The 18,509-nt window shown below is 41.3% G+C and overlaps 1 protein-coding gene across 2 annotated transcripts in view; it reads left to right on the top strand.

Annotated features, from left to right (window-relative positions):
• LOC107267291 (tyrosine-protein kinase transmembrane receptor Ror) overlaps positions 1–18,509 on the top strand; it is a 137,197-nt gene that overhangs the window by 104,586 nt on the left and 14,102 nt on the right. For both annotated transcript variants that reach the window (XM_015738805.2, XM_025084547.1), the window contains 3 exons: positions 6,553–6,646; positions 12,458–12,668; positions 12,818–12,971. In XM_015738805.2, coding sequence (XP_015594291.1) covers positions 6,553–6,646; positions 12,458–12,668; positions 12,818–12,971 — 459 coding nt within the window. The remainder of the gene's footprint in view (positions 1–6,552; positions 6,647–12,457; positions 12,669–12,817; positions 12,972–18,509) is intronic.

Genomic DNA, 18,509 nt, shown 5'->3' with positions numbered 1-18,509 from the left:
CGAAACTGTAAAATCTCTGGAGAATGGACCATTACGAGTAGACGTTTTGGCTCAGGACAGCCTGAATGGACCGTATTTTGACACGTTGACAGGAGGACCTTATTCTCATGGTAATATCGCATTTAAGTCTGCACGAATCGCTTTTCATGTCGTGCTTTAAGGCGTACCGGTGCTTTTCGGAAATTTCTCCTTCCTCCTATTCTTCGTCTTTCTCTTTCCTCCACTCCCACTCGTTCTGTCCTCCCTCCTCTCTCGGTAAATCTCACAGGACCCCATTGTCGCGCTAATGCGTCCAAGAACGTTTAAACGAGATCCTGAATAGGCACCTACTCATTCACGGCTTCCATTCCGCTATACGTACTTTGACAATGGCAGATCAGCTGAGCTCAGACAGTCGTGGCATCTATGAGAAAGAACAAAATGTACAGTAAAATACAAAATCGTGAATATCCACTTGTTACTCAATTTTACCCCTTAACATATGCAGGATAATATATTTATTTTTACACTCGCTATCACTCCACACATATTTATCGTATATTTTTCACTGTCGAAGTGTAATTTGTTTATGTGCTTGGATGATTTAATTAAACTGCCAACAGAAAATCGAAGCTCATCCGTTTATCTCATATTTCTCACCCTCTGCCGTGTGAATCCAGTAACAATAAATCACACGTGTCACACCGGTTCGCTTTTAACGAACCGTCGAAAAATTGACAATGCCCGACGAAGTGACGCGCTTAAACGTATTTTGCCAAAATACACGGGACATATCATCCTGACGTTTCGTCACGATAAAAACTTCCATAAGCCACACTTCGCCACGGGATACCATTTCGATTGGTGAGTCTGGTTACAATGCATCAAAAGGGGATGCTGTACGGTCTAGCCAACTTCCGGTTAGTAGTTACCAAGGTTGCGCCATACGCTATAAATTTTATTTACATATACATACTCCCATCGCTATAGTATTTTCACCTTAAAACTCTAAGATTCCTAGGGGATGATTCCTAGGTCCGTAATAAACGAAGGTTAGGTTATGTTAGGTACACGCCTCGTAAATTTGTCAAAATTTCCAAAGCAACATCTCCTGTCAACATTTTTCACGCTCTCACTTCCCCCCTGGCAACCTTCATCGTTTTACTCTCCTTATCTCTCACGCCCCTTTAATTTTCGACATTTTTCTAAAACGACTCTCATTTCTTTCATCCCCCATATTTCCTCCTCTCTCGTTCCGCCGTACGATGACGGTTACGCGTTTCCGTGAGCCGCCACGTCACAGTCAATCGAAGAAACGATCGACCGAGCGTGGCGCTCTCTGTCGGAAACAAAGGAAAATAAAAAGTCAGCTGTCCCGATGCCCCGTAGCGACGTCCTTTTAGCACTGGGAGACGTTCTTCGTGGACGCGTATCGCATACCGCCAAAATCTATATATAAAAGCTCAGTAAAGCCTGAACATATGCGCGCTGTCTCGGTCCTGTCACACGCACGTGTTCCATGCCCTGTGCTTTTTCGCACTGGTGTGTGCGCCCGACGCTGATTTGTTACTCGAAAATAGAATCGTGCCGTTTCGTTATATTCGCTGCCGATTAAGAAAGCCAATATTTGCTAGATCGACGCACCCCACCGGTTAAACGAAGAATATCGGGGAAAAAAGCCATACTGCAAATTGAACGTCACATATAGTAAATATACTCTTGTTACTGGAATAAAAGAGACTGCCAGATGCATTAAGAACCAGTGAAAGATAAAATTCAATTTATCTATTCGACCTCTGTTATTTGATATCGACAATGTCTCCTATAGCGTATGTATCCCATAGGAGTAAATCCGAATTTAATAATACAGATATCATTCAACTGGGAAATTAATGCGACATTTTATACGCGAATCAAAAAGGTACGTATACGTATGTTTGACTTTGAAAAAGTGCGGCGGGGTGGATAAAAGTCCGGAGACAGGGAGAAAGATATAGAAAGCAAAAATGTAGGAGCGTTTTAATTTGGCGAAATTAAATTTTTCGAAAAACCACATGCGTCGACCAGCCCTCGGGTGCATCAGCCGTGTAATCGTTGCGGGTACTTTAGACGCGAAATGAAAATTTAATGTGGCGACTAGTCCACGTTTTGCAAGGCGGCAAATTTTGTCCCTGCTTGGCTGCCGTGCCGAGTACCAACGTATACGATATGCTTGATATTACACGAGCGAAGCTTGTGTATACTATAGAAAGATTGAAGATAGTATAGTATGTGCTAAGGTCTCAAAGAGACGTAGGTACGTACTGCTATGCCTTCACGATTAAGAAGTGGTACGATAGGCTAAAGTTGGTGAAGAACCGCGAAGCTGCTACTATTGCTGCCCACAGCAAACCCTTCGACTAAAGGGTCGAAACCTCCATAGAGAAACCGAGTTTAAAGTGCTTGTGATACACATCCTGCTAAACTTCGAATCAGACCACTGTTGCGGCTTCCCCGATAGCAGAGCCACCACTCGGTTCTTACCCGGCATTCCCTGCGATCGAAGCGGAAAGTTTTCGAACTATCGTACAAATTTTCAATGGATACCTCAGAAATTTCTAGGCTAACTTCAGTGCTCGTGGGTCGAAATGGAATTGTCATTCTCTTCTGGGTAAAAGAGAAGACCCGTCCTACTGTATCGAGGATTACACGACAATCTGAGTTATCTGTGTTATTACCAGGTTAACTGGAGCGGAATATTTATGGCGGACGATAAATCTTTACCGGCACGGATCCAACTCAGATTCACAATTGCTATCGCGTTCCTATGTTCATGGTTAAATTTATCGTTTTATCGCTTAATTGCACCTTTGTAAAAGAAAAAGACAGAATTCCAAATATTTCAATTGGATCGTTACAAGGCCCTCGGGGACTCTCTCATACTCAGCACACGTAACACGTCAGAACGTATTTAATATGGTAATACCATGGGACCATAGCGGTGCGGCCTAAAGGCTGTGTTTTAAATAATCTCGATCCGTCATACGGTTAGTTACGGTACAGCCGCCATGAAAACTCCCATATGTTTTTTACGAGCAACTCGAGACCTCCCTTTCACGTTTTTCTATTCACGATTGTTGTCATGCTGCTTCTCAAAGAGTGTAGTATTTTTATGAAAAAAAAAATATATATATATGTCTGCGACATAAAGAAGAAACAGTAGTTTCTCGTATTTCCTCCGTAAGCAGAACCATATTGGGTCTATTTTTTTTTTCAAAAAATATAATCGACAAAACACCAAGTATACGATATATCATACCATATTTTTTGGACTGTTCGTTTCGATCAGAAATTTTTTATTTGTTAATTAAGCATTTTTCATAAACTGTACTTAATGATCTTTCACAATATTTTACTGCCGACGTTACGGCGTCATCCATACGTGTTTCTGACACGTGGGGCTTAGGCTTTGTTTTGTGTCAGCCGACTGGAAGGAGTTTGAAATTTTGTTTAGACAGCTTTGCGAGTTCGTGAACCCGAGTTCACAGTCGTTTTAACGCCCTCGTGAACTCGTAACCCCCGACGCACTTCGTACCTATGCGAAAGATTGAGGCCATTAATTTTATCACGTTAAATTGGCAATTTCAAGAGTTCGCATATACAATAAAAAAAAAACTTCAAATTATTTTTAATAAAGACACTCGGACGCTCGATACTGTACTCTGAAGATCTTTTATGATGGCTGATAAAAATTATGATGTCAGCATCGAAATCGTGCATGTCAATGTTGAATGGCTCGGTCGTTAACGCATGACTGGCACGAAGAATGCGCCATTGTTCAACTACAATACTTAAAAAGACCATAACAAATTGTTATGACTTGTTATGACTCGATCCTTAACGTTTCAAGTTTTCGAACTGTCGTTGTTTCTATGTATCCGATAATTTATCGAGGAGCATACAAAATTTGCGTATGCATAGTAAATTGTGTATATTTTTTTTTTTACAAAACAAAAAATCATTCTCAAATTTTCTCTTCGAAATAATTTTTTTCCAAATGGATCAAAGGCTATCGCATATGACAGCTGTCAAATCTGACTTTTACGTTTGATATTTTCAGATACCTAAAATTTATCCAAAATTTCAGTAAAACAGGCTTTTCCCTAGAATCATTCAACTTTTATAACCGAATGATCATGCTAATAGGCGTAGGTTATTGGTAGGTAGGTATAGGCGTATTCATATCCCTCAACTCCCCCGGTCGACAGGGTGTCAAGTTTTACGAGGTAACGTATCCGGGGTAACATTTGTCGCGAATGGCCCATAGCAGAAAACGCGAATCGCGTTTGCCTCATAGCGCTTTTACCCGCTCCGATATTATTTACAGCAGATTCGTGCATTTCTGCGTATATATAATACTACCAACCCTACACGCGCACGTTTCGTCCTGAGAAATACGATGGTCGTTAATAATATTCTCGCTAGGTTATACCTCACCGAGATTCGGCCTCCCATGAGAATCCGCCATTGTACAGTTTTAGTTTTGTTCCACTCTTATAATCCTTTATCCTTGACTCGACCTACACTTTGCTGGACCCACTCTTTTATTTCACCGAATTTCTCTAAAATTTCTTGTACTCGTAGACCTTTTCACAAAAAAATCTTCAATCAGCTAGAATCTTCCGCTGCAACGAATTTCGACTCGATAAATCCAGTTGGTTGTAGTAAATTTTTACCGGCGAATTAAATCGCACATCTCCCTTTCGATGGGCAGGTATACTTGATACGGAGAGAAGATAAAGAGAAAAAAAGTCACCCTGTTTATGCACGAGCGAAAAAAGCAATGTTTTAAGAGTGGTTTTTTTATTTGCATAAAATCCCCTTCCAGCAAGCTTTTTGAGATTAACACTTCGCAGACCACGACTACCATCCCTCGGCTTCTTCGTCCCCTAAATTTTCTCGGGCTTTCCCATGACTTTACCAGCCAGAGCTAACATTTTGTTTTCATTTCGCGAACGACGACGATAATTCTCCGTGTACGCGAACCCGCGATTTTATTCATAAATTTCGCGGTTACGAGCCCCCCGGGAACTCGAGCACAGTCATAGCCAAAAACAGGATTAACCACTCAGCGTAACACCAGGACTACTTTCGAATTAGGAGAGTCCTGCTCCTGTAATTACCCGCGATAATAACAAGAGCGGATATTATAAAACTAGTGGCGCCACTGTCGCGGGATATTGCACGACCCGGTACATATATCTACTATATATAAGAGGGATAGTCAGTTGCCAGTTGGCAAAGTTAACTTTGGTACGTTGATGAAGGCAGCTGTAAAATTCGATCAGGGCCGTATATATACTTGGGAGCCCTTAAACTATTGGTAAAACTAGTTTTTTGCTTAACCACTTTGTAAAGTATAAATTTGTATGTGTATATGTATCGTACGAAGGTTGATAAGAAAATATCCGCCTCACAAAGTAGAAGTATTACACGGATTTACTATGGAATCAAATGAATATTAAAGAGTCCAAAGTACATATAGAAGTCTGAAGCCGAAAGTGATCACGGCTTAGAAAGTTTTGATCCCTTTCTTGGCAGCTGACAGCACCAACTCCCTTCTGCTATAGAGTTCAGAAGCTTTTTTACATAGACCAAACGACTTACGCCCGCCGTGAGTTTACTGGCCCCTTGCCTAGTTACGGCACTGTTCAACATCCGCCAGAAATTCTCTTGCCTTCTTCCTTCCTTTCTTTCACTCATTTCTATCCATATCTCGCCCGCTCTGACTAGCTCGCTTTACGATATTCAACCTGCCAGGCTAAATTACTTATTACCATGCTAGCTAACCGAGGCCAGTGCCAACTTTAATTAGAATTTAAAATTAAGCGATGCAAATGACTAAAAGAATTTTTCAGATACCTAAAAAGTTCAATTTTTCAGTACAAAATTGTATGGTGAAATTTTGAAATAGGATTTTTTTTCTTTCTTACGAGAATTAGTTATTCGTTCTGAATAGCTACTCCGAGATATATATATATATATATATATCGTGTGTACGATTAATTTCTTGGGCATTGAATGAAAACTATATGTAATATGTCTCGGGGGAAACTTAAGACGAGAATTACGTGTGGGCGATACTGAGTACAATACGTGCCAAATGTAGACGCCTACTCGGGCGTGATTCAAATCCCGAAACAAATACCTACCACCGAAACCATTTCATTCTTTATAATTTTTTTTTTTTTTTTTTTTTTTTTTTTTTTTTTTTTTTTTTTTTTTTTTTTTTTTTTTTTTTTTTTTTTTTCACTTCCCCTGGAGGTTCCTGATGCGTTATGCTCTCACGCGATTCAGCCCAACCCTTTCTCAATCTCACAATGCATACTCGGATTGCATATCGCTGCATCGTTGCACAATACCTACGAGCCGCCTCGTAATCTCGTTTGTTCATGTTCGAATGGTTTAATTTCTCGAGGAAAGCATATTGAAGTCTCGCCGAAGAGACTGTAGTATTTGTCAATTCAGGATACTTACTAAATTATGATTTTATTTTTTTTCAAAATTATAAAAGTCTTTTTTTTTTATTTACAGGAGGATTTGCAGAAGTCGAAGATCTCGATCCTGGTGTACAAGATTACAGCACCGATGAAGATTACAATGACGTCTTCGACGCTACTACTAACGGGTATGTATTATTCTTTGATAATTTTTTTTTGTTGAAATTTGCCAGATTTATGTTTTCATACATTTTCATATATTCAACACGGAGTACTATTGGTTATTTAGTAATTAATGTAACAGAAATTTTTTACTCGTTCTATAATTGGCATTAATTGGAAATTAAATTCCCTAGAGCGTAATAAATTGGCGAACATGGAAATGGATCGCCATGCGAAATCAATTTTAATTCGCCGTACCTTGTAATTCTTTCTGTGGCTGCAAAGCCGGAAAGGAAATGTAGCATAAAAAAAAGAAAAAGAAATACGTAAAAACCTTTTCGTTTCGACTCCACGAACGAGGATCCTTTAAAAAGCACTCGGAAGCCAGTCGAAGTGTCCCTAGGGATAATTAGTTTATCGTGGAATCCACAGCGCGGAAAGTACGAGCGAGCCGATATCGAATATTGGCTCCACACGATTTGCGGAATTCAAATTGATAGTCTCGCTATACGTAAAAGGGCGGGTGGTACGAGGGAATCGCAGAAATCGCACGAATACCGTTTCATTTGGCAATATGAATGCCATCCGGACTTTGAGCATAGACAGTCGCAAAAATACAAACCAAGACACGGTAACAGTAATGCAAATAAATATGGAAAAAAAAAAAAAAAAAAAAAAAAAAAAAAAAAAAAAAAAAAAAAAAAAAAAAAAAAAAAAAAAAAAAAAACATATTTTGCACTGTACGAATATATGCAAAAGTCGTGTGCAAATATCAAAGCGTGTACACTTCCGATATTTATTCGCACCACGACGATATATAGAAAACGCAAGAACGATGAGATCTCGTTGGAGTTGGGGTTCCTCCCGTATGGGGAAACTTAGTTAAGGGTGCCGCAGGGCTTAATAAGGAAGCGTCGTGATTGCTTCGAATCGAAAGCTAATAATGCCACTTCCTGTGTGTACAGTCTCGTTCGCTCGATCGTGCTGCCAAGCAAGCCATGGTAACCACTCTTGGTGCGTGATTAAAATTGAATTTCTTCATTTTATTCTCTTTCTCTCTTTTCCACCGCCCACGAGAACGGAAAGGCAATTTTACAAGGGAGACGGCCAATTGAAAATTCGCGATAAATTCTCGAAAGCCCACGCGCCCTTCTGGCGTTAGCGTATCTATTGCTTCATTGAAATTACCCATAGCTTCCAATCCGTATGAGAACCATGCATTTTAAAGAGCTTTTTCATTGTATTTCCACAGGCCCTAACGACGTTAAGCCATTACGTACTTTAGAGGATCCTTTCTCCACAAGACATATATATGTATATATTGCATAGAACGGGGGATATCGAACCATCTTTTTTTCCTGTAATAGTAAATTAGTTTAGCCAATTTTAACGCGTCGGCTGTTTTCCATTAGTCGGGTTGGAGTTTGAGAAAATAATAGAAACACGTAATCCCATTATCTTGATACCGAAGCGGATAGAATGGAATACGCGATAAGGGTTGAGTAATTCCAAAACGAGAAATTTCAAAGAGATGATAATACGAATGTAAAATCCAAGCTGTGATTGAAAATGATTGTAAATTCGAAGAATTCGGGTTCGGGTGAGCACGTAATGGGATACGTAGGTAACCATTTGTCATTGATTTATGCCGTCACGTAATGACGCGGTGATATGTTATGCAGATTTGAAATTATGTGTCGTAACCGATAATGGGGACGTATGGTTATGAAACCGATAACCTTTATCTGTTAGGTATAGGATAATCATAGACTTCTGTCCCACCCGCTATATATTATTCCGCCCTAAACGCATCGCAGCTTCCATTAATATTGATGCATCTCTTAGACGGCTGTGCATCCTAGAAGCACTGCCTGCCTGTATCTATAGGGTGGTCGAAAGATATTCAAACGACTTAAGTGCCTAGTCGATTAACACGTGATGTCGCATTAAATCATTCCAACGGTTGGGACATAAACGCCTATGATTTAATCGTAAGAATCATTGGGGAATTCCAAGGAATTTCAAGAGTACATATACGTATGTTGTATGTATGTATATATATATAATCACTTCTCAGAAGAAAAATAAATTCTTTCTTTATAAAAAATAATAAAACTAAAATTGCCAAACCTGCAAGAGCGAGAGTTCATTTTATAAGGTGAGGTCAATCCTATTATTCTGAAGGTGGACAGGGGGTCACGTGGTTCTGACTTTCTCCATCTTATCCAACAGTCATGTCCAATATTCATCGTATTGATGCTTAGTGCATTAAATGTTAAAACTGACACGAACGTTCAAGACACCCTGTATGTTTCCATCCTTGACCCCTGCAATCACTGACTTACATTATGCTCGCAAGAAATTTAATCGTTACATAAAAATTAGATCGATCCCTTTTTTGTATTGATTTAGTTAAAAAAAACGTCTCATGGACCAAGTAGTACTCTGATTTTTTTTCTTTATTTTTCTTTTCTATTATAATTTTTGGATCTCTCAAGAACACGTCATTTCCACTTGGGGGCACTTCGCGACGCCTATTGATATCCACTTTACTTGAAGAGACTCAGAATGCATTATTTATAGAAACCCAGTAAACGCCTAATCCCTGTCTGAGAGGGTCTTTCTGACCCGAGCCTGTCAGATTATTCGAAATAACCAGCGAGGAAGTGACATAATGACGTTAGTGCAACGAACTACCCTTCCTGCTCTTAAAGGGTGTATACAGGGTGCTCTCAAAGTCTCGATCCAACCAGAGGAGTCTGTGACTAAACCAATATTTCCTAAGTCGAGTCAGAGTACGTAATAAGATTAGTGCACCACCTTGCTGGGATAGGTATATAGTCTTGTTATTAATTTTCATTAAAGTATATCATATTATATCTATACTATATGCAAATCCCTCTATAGCGAAATACTAGAGACTCGCGTCCAGCAGCGCCACTGTAGAAAAATAAATCACATGAAAAATTTTTTTCAAAATTTCACGAATATCACATCAGATCAAATTTTTATAAAATATTCAAAGTGCTAAATGGACTTGAAATTTTGATTCCTGAATTGTTCAACGAAATAAAATTTATTAAAACTTGTTATCCGAAAATTCCATAAAAATTTTGCTTAGAGTAACTATTATTAAAAAAAAAAAAAAAAACATGAACGACAAAGAGAGACGGTAATAAAAAAAAAAATTATTAATCGCAAGCGATAAAAATGTATCATCTCTCGTAAGAGATCCTTTGAGAAAGTCCAGAGATCGTCGCCTTTAGGTATAAATATTTAATACACGTGTCCCGGTGCCATCTGATGAAAACCCATAGCGTGTGACGTATCGCACCGATGACGAATACGTCCTATTTGTCACAGAGATATCAGTCGAGGAGCGATAGTTTCCTAGACCACCCGTTACGTTCGCCTATGTCCTAGGAATCTACCTATGCAATTATGCCCTCGTGAAACAAATATCGTAATAGACCTTAGCTTCAGGGCGAATCAAGTATGTACGTTGGCAGCGCAACGATATTGTGTATCGCGAAGAGAAGTCGAAGTGGGTGTTCCGAAGGCCCCCGGGGGTCAACATTTCCTTTGATTAATCATTTCCAGTCACGAACCGTAAGGCAGGCCAGTCACCTTGTAACATGGCGAGCAGCCCAAGGGAGAAGGATGTAGGAGGACTGTTAAACCCTGTCGTGTCCTGCCAAAAGGAACTTGAGAGATAAAATAAGGTGAAGAAAAAGATAAGAAAGATATGGATATTTCGTGGACACCCTGTAGATTACTATCCAGCGGATACGAAAGAGAGTAAGGCTTTTACTGGCGGTCGATAAAAAAGTCTTATCACATTGATTAAAATGGCAAGTGAAATAATTGAATTCAGACCGTTTCCTAGTCTCACCTCGTGATCTGCATGTGAATAAACTACAGCGCTCATACATACAGGGTGTTGCATTTAACACGTGAGAAAAAGTGATGACTTGCCGAAGGAAAAAAAATTTTCCAGCGTAGACTATAATACGACTCCGTCTATTATACATTGGCAATTCCTGCGGGCATGTGATTTAAATAATTGGCCCTGGCATACGTACCCTTCTTTCAGCAAGATTCTCCCTCCCTGTCGACGAACGGCCACTTATCCGCTCACCCGTAAGCCCGTATAGTCTTTGGCAAAACGTGCTCACGCGTACGCCAAAACCCATAGGCACTATCGAAGCACGTATCCACTCTGTATTATTATACCGTGCAACATCCCTTATTCTCTTTAGCGAGCATCTAATACTAATTACCTAGTTACTTATGCAGGACTTTACGAGAGGGTGGTGGCAGGTGTTTAGCCAGATAGTGAAACCCCGTCAAGAGCGATTAGGAATACTTGCCGTATACGTATACATACGTATAATCCCAGAGGGCAGTAATGGCAGCGATAACAGCAACGTTGGCAGGAGTGCATATTGTTAATTAAAATTTCATTTTCGTTGGACAAATTACACTGGGCAAAGTCCACCCCACGAATCCACCCTCCACAGTACTCTAATTCAAATTAATGTCCCGTCCCGCTCATTTGACATATAATAATAATGATACGGCCTCCGATCGCGTATAACATTGTCGTGAGGTAGTATGAATTTAATAAAAGGCTAATTGAAGTACTTACTGTACTGTCTGTACCGGCCGATGACTTACCTATCAAAGCTTGATTTATATTCAATAACCAGCAGTAAACGCAGGGTTAGTTACTCCTATATGTGCAATCACGTCCTCCTCTCGCTCTACGTATATGCATACGCGTGTATGTACACACACGAAGCGGCACTGCGTTTAAGGGGGCATCGCATATTGCAACCGGAGAGTAAACCAGAGTAAACGCGGTGATTGCCCCCCTGGTTGCCAAGGGGGTTGGCATAGGTCCCAGGCGTGTCACTTCCACATACTAGAGTTAATGCGAATCCACAACAAGCGTCATTAACTATTCAAGATCTCTTAGCGAATCAGTCACACTACCCACTGAGGGCACGACCGTGAAAATTGCTGCATTCATGTAGGTGGGTACCTTAATGCACGTCGCGTTGCTACGGCACTGCGCCCTCTGCTATCTGTGCATTTTTCAAAACTAATTCACGACAATGGTAACAGCAGGTGGCACGACGTTTAGTTAAGTATTGTCATTCGTTATGCCGCAAGAGAGCACTGGTCTTCTCGGTGCGCCGTAGAGAGTCGCATATTCTACTGCAGCAAGTAATAACGTTTCGTATGCACTCAGAGGATGCACCTTGCAATTACCGTGCTGACCAGTAGTGAAGTGCAGTTGACAGCGTGGAGGTTGATGCAGAATTTCACGAATGCGACGTCTGCCCGTTTCGTGATAGTCGTTATCAGTGGTATCATAAAAGTCCAGTACTGTATAGGGTGTTAATTTTTTAAAGATATTTTCCGATCCGCCGTACTGTAAATTTCATCTCCTTGTCTTGAGGTTTATTCAATGCGTATTATCGGCTGCTGTTGCCGAGGGTCGATTGGGTTATTTATATACCCAGTGTCAATTATCCTGTCGATTCGAGTTTCTGAGATTATTACATTGTCGTTATTTATATACCCGGTGTACGTATTGTATACACAACGCACTCAACACTCCTGGCGAGTAAGCAGGGTATAATTTGAGAAATCGAAGAAACGAAAAATATTCCTTCCACTCGAGATTGCGCATCGGTTACTTCCTACCGATGCAATTTGCTTCGTCCGTACTGATACACGTGAGCCAACCGAGCTACGTAACGGGTGTTCCTGTTGTTACGGTTCTCATGTTCATTTCTTGCTGATTTTTATAATTTGTTTTTTTTTTTCAGAACCGACGTGGACGCCACATCCAGTACCAAGACGGGTACTTTGAAATTTGTCAGAGCCCCAATGAATATGACCAAAGAGACAGGTGGGGTGGCACACATGCGTTGTGAAGTTGTCGGAGATCCACCACCTACCAAGATACGATGGATGAAGAATTTGGCACCGGTTCAAGAGGAGCCAGGGAGAGTGATCATTCGCAAGATCCATTCACAGGTATCGGAACTAGCAAGTGATCTGTATAAGTAGGATCTATCGATCCCTATCAATCGATTTATCCCCGAATAATCCTGTAATGCGTAGCGACCCTTATGCGAGATTGTTGTCACACCCCTAGTGAACCTTCCTCTTCTAAACTGTCGCAGGTTCACGAGCACTCAGCCAAAAACGTCGCGGGCAGTCGATTAAAGATCAATAGACTCGACGTGATAGACTCCGGATTTTATACCTGCTCGGCGACCAACGGCGCTGATTTTATTCAGAGCGAAGGAATTCTTCAAGTGAAACCAGATAGACACGGTAAGTGGCTTTTTCTGTATATCCGACACGCGGAGAACTTGTTTGAAAAAAAAATTCTGAAATTCTAAAAAAAAAATGTTCTCATATCACGGTCATCCAAATAGTGGATTTCCTTGGATAAATTGAGACATCTCGATCGTAGACGCTATCGTTAGGTATACTCGTGCAATAGAGCCCGTTCCCAAGAACAAGTGGAATTAAGTGACGATAAAACCGTGTCCTTCCTTTCTAATTCCAAATGCGTGAATGAACGTTAGAATGAAGGGACTCGTCCATATTGAAAAGTTAACGACCCCATAAACCTGTCAGTTCGAAGTGTGGGATTCGGATCACGTTCCGTATAACGTATAAAGGAAGACGGGCCTGACAAAGTATATACTTCTAAATCCCGAATACACATGTACTCTTAGTACAGGACACCCTCGACTTGCGAATAGATTGGTGCAGCTGTGGGGTGATAATTGTCAACGCTTTAGTCAGTCCTCGGGTAATTTCTCCGAGTCATTAATAAAACAGCAATACTTAAACATCAACACCAGCAACTTTCGCCAAGTCATAATTCAAAGAACATTCTCGCGGTTTTCCCGGTTCCTATAAATATTGCAAAGATTGCATTACACGTGAGAAACTTTGAAAAGTTTTACGTCGACCCGTCGACGGTAACCTGGCGTTGCCTAATAAGGTCTAATCTAATCTGAGCGTCTCGCCTCCGAGGTGGGCGGGGGCAGTCAGGCAACGTAAGAAACGTTCCCCCAGTAAGAACAACGTAAAACCCCTCCGTCCCCATAGTGAACTTTAATATTAGCACTTTGCAAGTCAAACTCGATGTGGGAAAATTAAAAGAAGTTTCCCCCTCGTCGTTGGTACGACCTTGGATAAGGGACAGGGATACAGATTCGTTGGGTAATGACGCAGTAGGAGAACGATGAGAGAAAACAAGGAGGAAATAAGTTAGGTACGTGGGGGAGCCTGCAGGGGCGCGACGGTCGACTGTACGTGTCTGTTTGTTCCCGGTGAGGAGAGAGAGGAGCCTTAATGTTTCAATCTACTTTGAAACGAATGTCCCAAATGTTTTTCGGCTTCTGAGAGAAAAGATATGACGTTGGAAAATTGGAGGGCGTTAAATGGCCTCGCTAAAAGGGTGTCCGTACCTTTTCCCTCTAATTCAATTATCTACGTTACTTTTCCTCCTGCACGTGATGAGTTCCGAAAGGAATTACCTTCTTCTTATATATACATATATACGTATGCATTGCGAGTTTCACTATGACCATCTCACACGAGTACCAACGTCTTTCATATTAGTATATATTTTTCGACCACGGGGTATATACAGAACGATCTTTATACAGTTTCACAGGTTCGTTTCGCGTCTCTATTAAGCGACGAGTTTACGGCAGTCACGCGACCCTCTAAAAGGCCACAGCCCTGTTTTCCTCCTCGCCTTATAGATAATGCTTAAAAGCTAATGAAAATGCTCGAAACAAGAACCATTATGCTCTCAGGACGTGACGCTATCTTCCCACTCGGTATCTTCGGAGGTCTTGAATCTTTCTTGACTCTGATGTACAGCGAGGATACGCGGGGACAACCGGGACGTACGAGACGTCGAGTGTGGCTAAAAGTTTCGTCGGGATGCCAGACCTCTCTATACGTACGTTCTAACGTAGCCTGACAGATTTATGTCGTGCTCCGTGGTACCGAAATCCCCGGGGTCTACCAGGGCCGATCCGCCGCCGAAAACTGAATTCCCGTATACGGCCGAGGAAATCTTCGGGCGGTTTTACAAATTGAAACAGGGGTTAAGGGATCACGGGTTGCCCTTAAGTTTTTCGTGAAAACTCCGGGACCGTCGGCGTTTGTCTTGTTCAACCGGCTAGGACGTGGGACTAGGCAACTCGTAAGGCGGAGAAGAAAATCTGCCGGAGATTTGCCGAGAGATTTCGCTAAAGCCACCGTGCGAGTCGCGACTCTCCCTCTTTTTTTTTTTTTTTTTTTTTTTTTTTTTTTTTTTTTTTTTTTTTTTTTTTTTTTTTTTTTTTTTTTTTTTTTTTTTTTTTTTTTTTTTTTTTTTTTTTTTTCTTTTTTCTCTTTATATCCGCCGAGATTTACGGTTTGCGACTGTCTGCATCTGTAAATAATAAAGACGCAATAAAAATTCATCCTTACTTACTTACTCAAGGACTCTCATATTAAATTTATGCCATATATATATTTTCTGTATATATATATATAACTCTGTCTGTATGTATATACATAAAGTCTATATATATATGTATATAGACAGATCCAAAATCCTTGTCATATAAGGAATCACCGTTGCATCATCCTGCCCTCCAGCCCGTTCAATTTACGTCCACGTTGGTACATCCAGCTTGAGAGAGTTAGGAACTTCTAATATATACCTTGTATATACGTAACAAGAGCATCAGGTTGTAACAATATAGTATACGAGCCTATATGAACGTATATATATATATATATATATATATATAACGAACGTGTATGCCGACCGCAGAGCCATTAACGTTAGTCCTGAAGGATTTTCTTCCAGGATTCACGGGAAATCGAATTTAACGTTTCCTCCGAGCTTCGCGTATACATACAATAGAACACTGCCTGGCGCATAACCATTAAGCGAAAATGACTGTCGGGCTTTCTCGGTGCTTGTCGTTACGCAATACTCGTCGTTACGTGCGTGTAACGCAATGTAACGTAACGCGGAATATACAGAAGGTATACGGGTATCTTCCCTATACCAATAGGCAGTGTTACTACGGTAGGTACCAACTGTCGCCCATAGTAGAATTTACGCTCGGAGATTTATAGTCTGTTACAAAGTGCTAGGAATTTCCCGAGTACATCCAATACAACCTGCCCATCCGGTATACAACTATGATACCGTTCTGAGTTAACGATACCCTTTTTACTTTATTTTTATTCGCGAAAAATTACTCTCGCAAACATTCTGATCTCGACTGTACTACAGTTTTACTATCGTCCATTAAAAACGTATGGTAGATACCTAAGGATGCGCAGGAAAATTACATTCGGCCTAATGCCCATACGTAATTCTAGTACCCCCGGTATACAAGGTAGATGCATAACGTGGATAGCCCTAAAACTGAGTATTCTCTTAACAGCATGTGGTACAGGTAAACTCGAAACTCGGGCATGAGCTAAAGGGCCGTGTTATCTAAAATCACGAGGTTAGTCACGGCCGTCTTATAAACCTCGCCGAGCGGTTACCTAATCGCGGGCCACGATTTAACCTTATATATATATATATACGTATACGAACGTTAAGGTTCGTTCACGCGGAAGGACTGATTTCCCGCATCCTTTGGTTTATATTCACAACGATCTGATAGATAATACGACGAGTTTTGCCTGATGGCCGATAACACGTGCTCGGTACACGATCCTCGGAATCCATCGATCATCCTTATCGGCGCGCTGCGTCCATCTCCCGAATAGACGATTGCTCGACTATCGATTTAAACTCTCGAATTCATCGAAGCCAAGTGGTTTTCGTGTTAACGTCGCACACGATAAAATTTATTGAAATTGTATTTCGCAATTCCACGCTTACGTGTTACGATAAAAGGAGGATATCGTCACTTCGCGATCACCCTGTACAGAGGCAACGGTACAATCTATGCCGGGCTTTATACGTAACATGCGTCCATGCGTTCCATGCTCTCACAGCACAACACGCCCTGCGCCCGAAGGGCTGGAGGGATAATTTAGGATAACCGCATCGGTCAAACGCACACTGTTAAGCCTACGCAACGTGCGGCTACGTCATCTCTTCTCGTCTGGCGTCGTGCGGCAAAACGCGCACGATTGGTATTGCCACGTGCGTCAAAGCACATTACGAGCGCGCCTCTAAACGAGTACTCTAAAGTATCGCGGACGGTGACTGGGTGTAGATATAATTTTTGAAAATATAGTGCACAGGCTCGTAACCAAATCGAACTCGAGAACCCGGCGGCCCATTGTGTCTCCGGTTCTTTATGAAGTCATGAAGAATCGCGAAATGTCCTTTCTCACAAAGCCTCGAATGAGATACGCTTCGTCTTCGTTAGTCAGGCCATGCACGTAGGGTGTAATTGACGTTTACGATAATAGAATTTCCGTCGGTGGCGTGCTAACGCTAAGCGCTCGTTTCTCGCGTATATAATTAAAGCGTCACGCGAAAAGGGGCTCGAAGGACGCGCCTCTCACGCCACTTTGTGCAAACACCCTTAAACGAGCTTGGTCGGACGTTCCTCGTGTGTCAAAAGACACGTAATATCCTTAAGAGGAATTAATCGTTTGCGGATAACAATACGGGGTGGGAAGTTACTATTGTTCGGAGTTATACATAATATGAAAATTATTTATGATTATTTTTTTTAAAGATTATTAAAATGCTTGACGGGTTGGAAAAAAAAAATTTTTTTTTTTTACTGGGATCATTCTTTAATTCTATCGTGTTGTTTGCTATCTTTTGAGATCATGAAAAAGACTCGAGTTCTGTTATTCGGTTGTTGAAATGGAATGTCCTGCGGATGAATTGGGAAGGACAGTGAAGCGTCGACGTTTGCAGAGTTCAACGCGGTAATACGAGAAGAATCGTAAAGCAGGTCTAAAACTATACTCTTCGGTGTCTTTACTTAAGAAAACCGCATGCGTTTTTTACGGAAATCTGATGCAAGGCGGCACCCACCTATGCTCCTATACCAAACACGCACGCGGCGGCGGCCCCTTGTTGACCGCATCCTCCTATGCTGACTCCCCGCAACTCGGTGTGAAATTACATACCTGATCTAAGCAGACTCTTAAACATTTCTGACACCTATCGAATAGCGTTGATCTTAAATTAAATGCGAGTCTCCCATTTACGAGCGCGCATTTCGTACGTCCCGGATAGACGCGCCGCGCACGACGTTCTAAAACAGTTGAGATGTTGAAAAATGGAGAAAAGCGAAAGCATAAAAAACACGCAGTGAAACGTCCCACTGCGAAGATAGTTTGATGTTCACTTAGCTCCTTCCTGCGGCAACCTCGAGTGGCCAGGGCTGGTGAGCCACTCGAAGAGTTACTAACGAGGGTTGATATATATGTGTGTATATATATATATATATATCCTGAACACTATCGTCTCAGGAGTTTACGAAATGGTCCAGAACCAGGTCTAGAAACTGAGGTCTACGTAAATTTTTGAAATCTTTTAACCAGGTCCGACAATTTAGTAAGCCCTCGAATTTGAGTAACAGAATGAGGCACATGCATTGGGATTAGTCATCGCGAACTCTTTGTATATTGCCTGATGATTTCTAAGCAGTTCACCCTGTAGACAAGCTCTTCTCGGTACCGTGCCACGGCGTAATTCTCGGGCGTTGCTATCAGCTAATTCATTAAAAGGTTTCTCGGAGTAGATTCCTCCTTGTTGTCCCGTTCCGGCGCTAAGAATTCCACCCTGAGCTCTTATCTCTTATCCCTGCGACGCCTTTCCTCCTGTCTCTCTCTTTTTTTTTTTTTTTTTTTTTTTTT

This window comes from Cephus cinctus, unplaced genomic scaffold, assembly GCF_000341935.2.
Source record: "Cephus cinctus unplaced genomic scaffold, Ccin1 Ccin1_scaffold0396, whole genome shotgun sequence".
NCBI classification, from domain to species: domain Eukaryota; kingdom Metazoa; phylum Arthropoda; class Insecta; order Hymenoptera; family Cephidae; genus Cephus; species Cephus cinctus.
The sequence above is the reverse complement of the archived record's forward strand: the minus strand, read 5'-3'. Positions and strand labels throughout refer to the sequence as shown.